Source organism: Myxocyprinus asiaticus, chromosome 45 (assembly GCF_019703515.2).
Source record: "Myxocyprinus asiaticus isolate MX2 ecotype Aquarium Trade chromosome 45, UBuf_Myxa_2, whole genome shotgun sequence".
Taxonomy (NCBI): Eukaryota; Metazoa; Chordata; class Actinopteri; order Cypriniformes; family Catostomidae; genus Myxocyprinus; species Myxocyprinus asiaticus.
Window position 1 is genome coordinate 30,641,119 of NC_059388.1, and position 11,937 is coordinate 30,653,055.

General features: G+C 36.3%; 1 protein-coding gene and 1 long non-coding RNA gene across 40 annotated transcripts in view; one reads left to right on the forward strand and one right to left on the reverse strand.

Moving 5' to 3' along the window:
- The window catches only part of LOC127435448 (B-cell receptor CD22-like), a 106,793-nt gene that overhangs the window by 8,163 nt on the left and 86,693 nt on the right, over positions 1-11,937 (reverse strand). For 19 of the 22 annotated variants that reach the window (XM_051688942.1, XM_051688941.1, XM_051688940.1 and 16 more), the window contains 7 exons: positions 8,635-8,898; positions 8,210-8,470; positions 3,623-3,892; positions 3,162-3,455; positions 2,908-2,995; positions 2,740-2,806; positions 1,120-2,610 (listed from right to left, as the gene is read on the reverse strand). In XM_051688942.1, the coding sequence (XP_051544902.1) occupies positions 2,272-2,610; positions 2,740-2,806; positions 2,908-2,995; positions 3,162-3,455; positions 3,623-3,892; positions 8,210-8,470; positions 8,635-8,898 (1,583 nt within the window). In that variant the 3' untranslated portion in view covers positions 1,120-2,271. Of the gene's footprint in view, positions 1-1,119; positions 2,611-2,739; positions 2,807-2,907; positions 2,996-3,161; positions 3,456-3,622; positions 3,893-8,209; positions 8,471-8,634; positions 8,899-11,937 lie in introns of those variants that run through there. The other 3 variants (XM_051688938.1, XM_051688939.1, XM_051688956.1) reach the window with 2 other exon arrangements.
- Positions 10,978-11,937, forward strand: part of LOC127435457 (uncharacterized) — an 80,931-nt gene continuing 79,971 nt past the window's right edge. For 17 of the 18 annotated variants that reach the window (XR_007896227.1, XR_007896228.1, XR_007896222.1 and 14 more), the window contains exons 1-2: positions 10,978-11,234; positions 11,351-11,461. This is a non-coding gene — a long non-coding RNA (uncharacterized LOC127435457). The remainder of the gene's footprint in view (positions 11,235-11,350; positions 11,462-11,937) is intronic. The other variant, XR_007896220.1, reaches the window with a different exon arrangement.

Below are 11,937 nucleotides of genomic sequence, written 5' to 3' on the forward strand. Positions count from 1 at the left end.
TCATATGCTAAAGGCAGATGAGCGAATACTTTTGGCAATATAGTGTATGTTAACTTACTAATCATTTAAAAATGCATTCTAGTAATAATATAAATGTAAAAATATATTATGGTTGCAGTTTTGCCTGGCTGATTACTTTCTACGTTGTACTATAAAGTTAGTCTTCAAGTAGCATTAGTTAGCTTAGATTATTTCCTGACCATGCATTTATTATTTGGTAAATTGCCAAATGAATTTGTTTTGTAAGTGTAATAAGCAAGATAATGTACAGTCAGCTGGCCATGGCAAACTAAATCCCTTAAGGGTGATAAAATAGAGGCTACGCTTTGTGTTGCGGTAATGGCGGGGATTTTGATTCATCCCATGCAGTAACTTCGCCGAAAAGATTCCTTCAGATTCACTCTGTTCCGTTTAATCAGATTACATATTTATACCAGTAGATAACAATAAATCAGCGTCTTTCATGTTTTATGAGCGAGTCAGAGAATCTTCAATTGATTCATTTGAGTTTTTCACACCCGAAGCGAATCTTATTATGCTTTATTAAAATTTGTCTGTACATTAGCTTACATATTTGTGCACTTATAGTTTCCAGAACCATGTTAAACCTACAAAATGATGATTTTTTTAAAAATCAGCTTAATCAATAACAACTTTTAACTGTCAACTAATCATGAAAAGACTTGATGAGTTAATAGACAACTTCAAGAATTGTTTTAATAGATCTTATTTACTGTACATTAGCGCCATCTTCGATTTTTGACATGAATGAAAACGAGGCTGTGAGGGATAGGCATGAGCTCCTAAATTACATTTTCCTCAACTCATGTTGTCTTTAAGAGTTGTTTTGTTGTGCATGTTTTGCTCATTTTTGGTTACTTAGAGAGCAAGTTGTTAGAATCCACATTTTGTCAACACGACAAATCTTGTGTACTTCTGTCTTTATGGAAAAAGATTATTTTGTTTTCATTAACTTCCACTCCAATGCTGTTGATAATAGCCTTCAGATAGCTCACATTTGTCAGAACAAAAGTAGTGTATTGTGGGTTATTGTTTACTGTATGTGTGTGAATTTACAGCTGCATAATATATATTCTGATATAAATGATCACGTGAATGTTAGTAACTCAAAAGCTCCATTTAATTATTCATTACTTCTACTCATTATTAGCATTCGCTCTGCTGTGCATTGTGCTTAAAAACACCCTTTATTGGTGACTGTATTCACAATGTACATTATTGTACATTCTTGCTTGATTTTCATGTTCAGTTCACTGGACGTCTCAGTTAGCTGCCCATCCATCAATAACAAAGTTTGTTTTGTTCAGAGACTGCATTACAGCCTACTCTTTTTTTAAAGTCAGAATGCAGCTAATGTGTCTGTAGATACAGTATATAAATCACTCATTTGAATGAATCACTCGCTTTATAGTCAGATACATGTATACAACCATTGAACAGCCATACATATTTGTTCAAACATCAGCCAGAACTGTTTAACACTTTCTTCATAAGAATAAGAATGCACTTCCAAAGAAAAAATGTGAACTCGCCATCACCAACAGCCGAAGTAACAACTACATCCTATGCTTTTTACTTACAGAACATAAGTTGAGGGCCATGAGCACTTAGTTTCTACACATTACATTCTGTGTCATCCACCGTCAATACAAGACTGAGGTAAGTTCTGAATTTACTGATCACATGTGGCGTCGCGTGCATTTTTTACATTTGGTGGCACACTCGGCTGTATATGGGCATAGCTGTTAACCCTTTAGACCTGCTCTCTGTATAGTAGTATATAAAAGGTACTTTTATTTTGCTTGTTTAAGCCTATAACTTGTAGTAAACTATACTTTTAAATGACAAAATGTGCAAAAATCTCTGACGCACTGCTGACCCTTACGATGTGAATGCTGTAACCTGTTAACATGGGTGCCAAAAAAAATGCTCATGCTTGCAATGTGAAACGGCCATGAAAGTGGAAAACCCGAAGAAGCTGACAGTGCTGTTCACACTAGAACTTCTCACTTAAATGGTTACACTGAGTTCAAGTTACCAAGTACTGACCTAGTACGAAAACTGATTTGTACTACTCAAACTTGTGTTAGATAATAGACATGACCTTCTGACCCCCTTTACTGCAGATACAATCTCTGATCACAGAGTCTTTCAAGATATTAAAATAAGGTTTGGAGGATTGAGTGACCAAGTTGGGTCCAGTTTTCTTTGTCTTCACTTGCCTTGTAATGACATCTGCTCTTTAAAAACCTAGCGATGGGTGATAGTTTCATACGTTGGATCTTCTGATGTCTGCAAGGACACATCTGTGATATATGCGTTCCTGTCTGGTGTGGTTTGATCTTTCTTGGAGTCCCTCACAGGTGTTGAGATGTTGTTCTCTGCCTCTGATTCTCCTGCAGAATGATGCTGGATCACGGAGTATTCGGTCGTCAGAGATGAGAGGCCGATGATCTCTCCTGACGCTGGTTCAGCGTTTGTGAAGTCAATAGAGGAATAATGGAGAGATTCTTGAGTGACATCTTGACCATGTGACATGACTTTATTGGCATATACAAACTCTCCTTCTTCTTCGTCCTGTACAGCAGCCTAACATGGACCAAAAATAAAGCAGAATCAGTTGAGAGGAACCTTATTACAGCAAAACCCTTGAGTCAACATGTAAAAGTAATGTCTTAGAGAATTTATAATGTGTAAAATCAAGTGTGTTTAACTCACTCTTTGAGTCAGAATGAGTCCGGTGTTATCTTCTTGTCTAGTCTGTGATGGTTTGAAGTTCTTTCTTCTGGAAAAAGAGGTTTCAAGTTTTTATAATGGATTCTTGTGCAGTTATGGTATGTCATTCTACTTGTCTGTCCTCAAATCTCATATGTACCATGTACTCACCGTATGCAGAAGAGTGTCATGATGCAAAAGAGCATCATCACTGATGCGCCAATAGCAACTCCAACCAGCAGTGAGGGATGATGGAAACCTAGAGAGGAACAAATGAGAGTTTGGAAACCATTAACAATTTTCCAGGAGAAACCATTTAGATATTGAAGAGATTGCATATGTTGTTTTTCTTTCCTATTGGAACCAGATAAAGCTATTGTTTGGTGTGGCTTGAAATAGATAAAACAGTGAAACTCTGAACTAACCTTGAGGATTCTGTGGAGTTAGAAGCAGCTGAAACTGTTGGCTGGCAGTGCCATGAGTGTTAGTGCTGACACAATGTGGAGTGGGCGTGTCTTTGAATGACTGACGGATGGTGAGGACGCTCCTCAAGCTTGTGTTCTTAAATTGCTCTTCACTGATGGGTGTCTCCGTAGAGTTAATAATGGGACGTCCAGACAGACGCCACTCCAGTGTAGGAGACGGATTTCCACGAACCTCACAGACACACACGATTACATCACTTCGTTTACAAGAGGAGTTGGAGATTTTAGGTGCATCTGAAAGAATAATTAACATTATGATGATGGCGTACTATGATGGGCTCTGGACATTAAAGCCGAAGTGTGGAATTTCTCCGGCATTAGCAACACCAAAGAGAATTGCAAAAGTAATGAAGATGAGTTGCCAAATTATACACTACACCTGTACAGACTTCAGGACTTACAAGTAACATTCAGAATGACATTGCTTGAGTTTTGTTCTCCATGTTTGTTCTGAGCTGTACAGTAATATCGTTCACTGTGTGTCATGTCAGTTGTATTAATGGTGAGATTTTTTCCAGTCTGTAGATGTTCCAGGTGTTCTTCAGTGTTTCTGTACCAGGTGTAGTTGAACGCTGGTGGATTTCCATCACTGATGCAGGTCAGAGTCACTGAACGGCCCTCCAACACAGAACCGGATGGATTTACAGTTACTGACGTGTTTTTAGGAGCATCTAAAAAACACAGTTTGAGGAAGTGTTGATTTCTTTTTCAATACTTTGTGGAAACTTCACAACTTCACTGTAGCCGCAAAAAAATGAGTTCAGGCCTTAGACAAGAATCAGTCATTAACCAAAAAATACCATATGCAGTCTTTTGAAGCTGTGGTTAATGTTATTTCCTGAAAATGTACAAGACTGCACAACATCTCGGAAAAATGCCACATTCACAACACATTCATCAGTTTCATGTTATTAATAGTTTGTTAAAAGTTACTGAATTTATTAGTGGCCTTAACAACACTGAATTTTAAGCTTTTGTAAGGAAGGACTCCTTGATTAAAGTCATGTACTTAAAATAAACGTTAGCCACATGACTAATACATTTACCCATTAAAAAAGGAAGGATTTTTTCAGTTCCTGATTTCCAAACACCTCGGAAATTTCGTAAAAACAGATACAGCAAACAGTCAGATTTGTTTAAAAAAGTGTTTATATTCTGCCTAAAGATATTTGAGGAACTGTTGACAGCTTATACAACATTAAAACTTTATAGATATAAAATAATAATAATAATAATAATAAAGGTTGCTGGTAAAATTAATATTGGTGACATATGATGCCCTTCTTGTAATAATTTTCATATTTCTTTGGTGATAAATAATGTTAATGTGTTGTTTGTTAATAACAAATGTTCTACTCCGTTTTCTGCAGACACTATCGCCAGGTCTTTATGCATGGATTTCCATCACTGATGCTGGTCTTATCAGAGTCACAGCATGAAATAGACTTTCATTGTAAGTGCATTTATTGTACATGTTATTTTGTAGAGGAACCGAAAACACTGATACTGATTCAGGCAAAATGTCAGTGCTGGTATTACTAGATCTCAGTAGATTGGAAAATTGGGTAGGGCTCTCTGGGACAGTCCACAGCTGGTTCAGGTAGTATCTTGAAGGGAGGGGTTACTATGTGAACATAGGCAACTATGAATCTGAGTGGACATCCATGACATGTGGAACGTTTGCACCACTCCTGTTCAAACTGTATATGCCCCCGCTAGGCCAAATTATGAAAATGATCCAAATTGTGTACCATAGCTATGCAGATGACACCCAGATTTACCTGTCGCATATCGCCAAATGACTACAGCCCTATAGACCCTCTGTGCTAGTGCATTGATGAAATTAACAGTTGGATGTGCCAAAACTTTCTTCAGTTAAACAACTGTATTTGGCAAAAAAGAAAAAGGAAAAAAAAAAAAGGCGAAATTCCCAAGATGAACAAGGTTTGGTCTTAAGCCAAAAAATCAAGCAAGGAATCTTGGTGTCATTTTGGAGTCAGACCTTAGTTTCAGTAGTCACATCAAAGCAATAACTAAATCAGCCTACTATCATCTCAAAAATATAGCGAGAATTAGATGTTTTGTATCCAACGTGTTCATGCATTCATCACCAGTAGGGTGGTCTACTGCAATGGGCTCCTCACTGGCCTTCCCAAAAAGACTATTAGACACCTGCAGCTCATTAAAAATGCTGCTGCCAGGATTCTCACCCAAACCAAAAAATCTGAGCATATTATTCCAGTTCTCATGTCTTTAGACAGGCTTCCAGTTGCATTTAGAATTGAATTTAAAGTACTATTACTTGTTTATAAACCACTCAACGACCTAGGACCGAAATACATCGCAGATATGCTTGTTGAATATAAACCTAACAGACCTCTCATATCATTAGGATCAAGTCAGTCAGAAATACCAAGGTTTCACTCAAAACAAGGTGAGATAGCGTTTAGCTAGTATGCCACCCACAGCCGGAACCAGCTTCCAGAATGTGCTCTAACAGTAGCCACATACAAGTCCAGATTGAAAACACATCTATATAGCTGTACATTTATTCACTGAGCACTGTGCTGCATGTACTGTTTTGCTTAATCATTTTCTTTTTTTATTTATCTCAAACTATTAATCAAAAGAAACTGTTATTATTAGTTTGCGGACACCAAACATGAATTGAAGAGTCAAAATAAACAGACTAGCAAGGGTTAGATTTATGAAACATTCTTAAGAATAAAATTCTTAGCTACAAAATTAGAAAATAAGTTAAGAATATTTTGAACTCTCTAAACAACTGAACAATGTTTGTCTTTTTTCTTAAACTACATAGCTAGATACCTTCCCGTGAGCTACTTATAATTCATCCTAAGAAGCTTTTTGTGATTCCAGCCACTGTACATGCATCAAAAAGTTTTATTCTTTCAAAATGACCATCAAGAAAAGGCCAAGATTAAACAAAGAAGACCATTATAATAAAGGAAATTATTTTAGGTTTGTCACCTCTGCAAGTGTTTGATTGCATTGCATCTGGTGATAATTTCAACAGGTTTCAGTGCTGTTTTGCACTGGTTTTATATAGAAATCTGACTTTTCAAAACACTGCATCTTCTGTCAAAAGAGACTTTACAAAAGAGGAACAAAATCGCCAACACTCTTTCCATTTTCATTGTGAAATGCATATTGCAACTTTGTTGTAAATGTAATGCAAAACAGAGGAACACTGAATATGAACTAAATTTGTACATGTCCTGAAGGAACTGTGAGTTGTGCTTATCAATGCAAAACTCACCACCACAAAGTCAGGATGTTGTTAGTGGTTACCAGGGCTTTTGATTGCAGTTGCCAAGGTGTTCTGAAACATAGTCACACATTGTTCCTGCTTTAGATCAAACACTCCATTAGAGCCATTAATTGACTCTATCTCTCTCCTCTCCACCAATAGCTGGTGTGTGGTGAGCACACTGGTGGTGTTTGAGCAGGTTCCCCCTGTACTATATAAAGCGCTTTGAGTGTAGTGTCAGAAAAAGCGCTATATAAATATAACATTCGTTCATTCGAGATTAAATGGCCGTGCAGCGATTTAATACAGCATGAGTGATTTAAAACTTTTCTCAGTATGACTTGCACTTTAGGTAGCCTAAAATATATAACTAAACATCTTTAAAACAAGATGAATTTAATCAAGAGGCAAAATTGGGTTTGACTGGCTTTCAAAGAATATATCTTGAATCCTCTAAACGTAATTGGAAAAACTACTAAAAAACAAACACAAAACGTAAGATTCTCTGACAACAACTCTTAATATCTTATGCAGTTTTGCTCTATAGTAAATGTATCTAGTTTGGAAAAAATAAATATATAAATAAAAATACTGATTAAGGAATGTTTGCAATGTGCACAGCTCAAGAGTTTGTAATTTCTTACGCATTTATTTCCCCATAATGACTGTGTACATTTCTGAGCAATTCCAGAACTTTGCAATATGGCACTTCTCAGGTTGCTCTTCTCTTTCCCTTGGATGAATAACGTTTGTTGTACTTTCCCTCGTTTTTTAAGTTGCTTCTGTGTAAAAGTGTTCACTAAATGAATACATGTAAATGAGAACTTGTGGGAAAGATGATGATTCGATCACTGAGATGTTTATAGATTTGGTTGCTATAGGGTGTTCTGAGTGGTTGCTAGGTGTTTGTTTACTGGCCCAAGTCTCTATGAAATTCTAACCAGTACATATGGCTCGAGTCCCTCCTTCAATGTAAGTCTATGGGATTTTTTGAACTGAATTGTTTAAGTCTAATAGTTTAGAAGAGTAATAGCACACCTCTCCTCACATGGTAAAATCGAATTAGTTCACTTTACTTAAAAAAGCATACAAACCGACTGACCTAAAAAATCAAGTGGACTAGGACTTTCTCCAGAGAAGTACTTGTGTCATCAAGGTTATCTAATATGGTCCTCTCAAAGAGTGAACTTAACCATCTAAGTAAAGATAACAAGTTTCAGGTAGACTTAACTCATATCTGTGATTAAAGTACCATAGTTTTTACCGTATTTAACACAGCATGTGGTATATAATTATTATATTTCCCAATAAATACCCTTGTCTTGATGAAGCACACATCATTTATTAAAATGCAAGGGCTTATGTGTAATCCCTACAGCCTTAATTTTGTACTTGTTATTTTAAGTTTTTAATACTTATAGATTTGAGTTATGATTCCAAAACATCACATTTCAAGTAATGCTTAATTAGGACCACTTGATTGTTGATAATGACAACTTTAGAGTTTGCTTTGTAACGGTAACTAAAACTATTAAAAATAGTGAAAAATTTTTTTCTAAATTTGAGAAAGCTAATTTGAGGTAACAATTATGTCTGAACCACAAACAGTGCGGTATGAATGACACCTGAAGTTTAATACTTAGGGTTAGGGGCTTATAAAAATTAGCCTTAGTAATTAATAAGTACCTAATTACTAATACTGATTATTAATACTCACACTGAATGTCCAGCAGTACAGATGAGTTTTGGGTGCCGTATTGATTCTGAGCTGTACAGTAGTATCGGCCACTGTGTGTCGGGTCGGTTTTAATGATGGTGAGATTTTGACCAGTCTGCAGGTGTTTCAGGTGTTCTTCAGTGTCTCTGTACCAGCTGTAGTTTACTGGGTTTCCATCACTGATGCAGGTCAGAGTCACTGAACGACCCTCCAACACAGAACCAGATGGATTTACAGTCACTGATGTGTATTTAGGAGCATCTAAAGGATAGAAAATAATTCAGACCATCACAATATTCACTACCAGAGTTTTTTATAATATTGCAATGAGACAGGATTACTCTGAGAAATTTGTTCCTGATCACACTCAGTCGAAGGTGCTTGTGATTTGAGTAAAAGAAGTGAAGTGAACTCTGAATACTCACACTGAATGTCCAGCAGTACAGATGAGTTTTGGGTGCCGTATTGATTCTGAGCTGTACAGTAGTATCGGCCACTGTGTGTCGGGTCGGTCTTCATGATGTCAAGAGTGTCTCCAGTCTGCAGGTGTTTCAGGTGTTCTTCAGTGTCTCTGTACCAGCTGTAACTCACATCTGGGTTTCCATCACTGATGCAGGTCAGAGTCACTGAACGACCCTCCAACACAGAACCAGACGGATTTACAGTCACTGATGTGTTTTTAGGAGCATCTGAGGGAGAAAAAACTAATTCAGTCTACAATATTATTTTAAGTAATATGATTTGTACTTGAACAAGACAACATTTGTATTTCCAGAAGAAAACAACACTGACTGCAAGGCAGCAGAAGAACAGTGTTAAAGTTTTAGGTCAGTTTAGATGTGAGTGTTTGTTTTTGTGTAAATGTATTGTGACACTATTATAAGTTTGAAAAGAGTTTCCACATTAAGAGGTTCGGGCTGAATTAATTGTCCCAGTACTTATTTAGTTTTGTCTTTTGTCGAATCTCTCATTGACACATTGTCAGAACGTTTACTGTTTAATCGAGCTCGAGTTTAGAACAAACCCTAACCAGAATGTCTGAGGAGTATCAGTACAGAACAAATATTCCTGTCTTACACTGAACATGTAGTGTACGGGACGCCTGTTCTGTTCTGATCTGGTTCTTCAGCTGGTATTTTATAGTGCAGGTGAAAGTGACTCCATGATGAAGATGAGTTATAGTGAAGTTCAGATCAGAGATGAGTTTCGTTTGGTCCTGATGTTGCTGTTCATTGAGGATGAGTGTGTTAGAGGAGGAGCTCCATGTGAGAGTTGGTGGATTAAAGGGGCAGTAGATGTTAGCAGAGCAGCGCAGACTCACAGAACTGTCCTCCATCACCTCCTGATGAACTTTGACCTCCATCTGATCATTATACAACTGCACTGTGGGTTTAGATGGAGACACTGAAACACAAGTGAAATTATATCAATATTACATCCATTAATAAAACTGAATTGCTCTTATACAGGTTTAGATTCACTTTTCATTTCAAATCAAACTATATCAATAGTGTCATCCAGAATGATCTGAGCATTTTTGTGCAGAATACAATTACAGTAAGTTACTTTGCAGTAAATAATGTCTCCAAATTCAGCTTTTATGCTTCATTTAAATCTATAGTCATAAAATTGATTCATCAACATGATCAGTCCCTATGCCTGAACTTTATTGGATGTTATTAAACTCTTTTTAGAGCCACTGTTTAGTGCAATATAACACTACTGCATACAGTATACAGCCTGATATACTGTATATAACAATATGACACTCACCTGTGACACTAATTTGAACTTGGGTGAAGCCATTTTCTTTTTTGTAGCTATATTTCACATAATTTCTGCCTTCAATTCTGAAGTAATATTCACCGCTGTTAGACAGACTGACATCATCAAAGCGGGTGGTGCAGTTTTTGTCTGCTGGTTTGCCAAAAATTTCCCCTTTGAGATTTCCTGTACTGGGACTACTGGAGTCAAACACTACATAATCTGAATAATAATATTTTTTATACCATATTCGTTTAGCAGTGTCAGTGAGGTCATATTGATAAGATTGGTCAATATCAAAAGTGCAGGGTATGAAAACACAGGATCCTTCTAGAGCTTCTATCCTCGCTGGCAGATTGATACTGAAGACACACAAAACATCTACAGAACACAAAACACAAACATATGAATTAATACATGAACTAACAGCTTACTGAGTTTACATAAAGAAGAGGTTTGATGATTCAAATTAGTGCTAATTACTCTTTAATCTCACACAATGATCAAATCAAATGTTAATATCTGAAACTGCTTTCAAACAATTAATTCAGTTTATTGAAAAGATGAATAACTAATAAGAATGAGACAACCTTTTATCAGACATCCAATGAGAATGAACTTCACAGCTGTTTCCATCCTTAATGTTTGTTCAACCTTAAAATATTCAAATGAACATAAAAAAATTGAAAATGAATCTTGATTATTTCCTTTTGTCTGCAAGAAGAATTGAAACATATTGTTGATATACTGTACATTTTTATATTGTCTCTGAAGTCCTTAAAATATTGGACATGAGTAAGATAATAAATGTCAAGATAAAGAATTCAGGACGTTACAAGACAGACCTACAGAAAGACACAGGAATAAATCACTTGGAATCATTTTATTTGATCTCAGAAATATCAACAAACAAAACATGCTTATCTTCTCCTGCTTCATTATGTTCTGAAAATATTCAATGTACCGAAGTAAATGTGTACTAACATATAAAATGACTTACCAGAGAAGACTGTTGAAAAATCAAATGAATCCTTATTAATTTCCTGCTAGTAAAGAGATCAAGTGCTCTACTGTAACACTGATGATGTTTGAGTGTGAAAATGACAAACGTCTTCACTGATATTATATTCACTACAACTTCCCCTTTTACTCAGAAATGAAAAAACTGTGTTGAGGAGCATTTAAAACATCAGCACTCTCATCATTATAATACAAATATTCACAAACAATTCAACACTTGAAACAATAAGATTTAATGGAGGTGAGGAAACATTTGCATATTATTTCTTTTCAAAATGACTTATTTTGAGATGATAGTGTTTATATTGTGTATTGCAGCATTAATGTTCAATGTTCTGTATTCTGTGTATTTTGCAGAATTCTAGTTTTTGTTAATCCAGATGTCTGAACTGATGACATGCAGTTTCATATTTCTGTAAGGCGGAACCATCTAGAGGACTGAACTCAACATTTGACAACATATTGCAGGTCATTAACCTTATTCCTCTTGATCTAACTTGATCTAATCTAACGTTTGTCTTTTTATTTATATATAAAACAGCAATGAGGCCACACATGTGAGGGACACAACTGAGATGATGAAAGAGAGTCTGGAGCAAGGGCGTAGCCAGAAAATTACTTTTGGGTGGGCCTCAATAAAAATGGATTGGGCAGGTTTTTGCCAAAAAAATTGTAACCAAATTTTCCTTAACAACCGGGAAGTGGTGCATTAAAAAAATTATTTTACACTTTCAGAAATCAGAATTTATGCATTTTTATACAATTCTATAAATATATATTTGTAGTCAAATAATAATCTCTGATATTCAAGGTGGGCCTGGGTCTAATTTGGGGGGTGCACAGGCCCACCCCGGCCCACCCTTAGCTATGCCACTGGTCTGGAGTAGTTTAACAGCACCTGCCTGTAATGTACTCTAGTGACCATTGGGGGGTGGGGGGGTCAT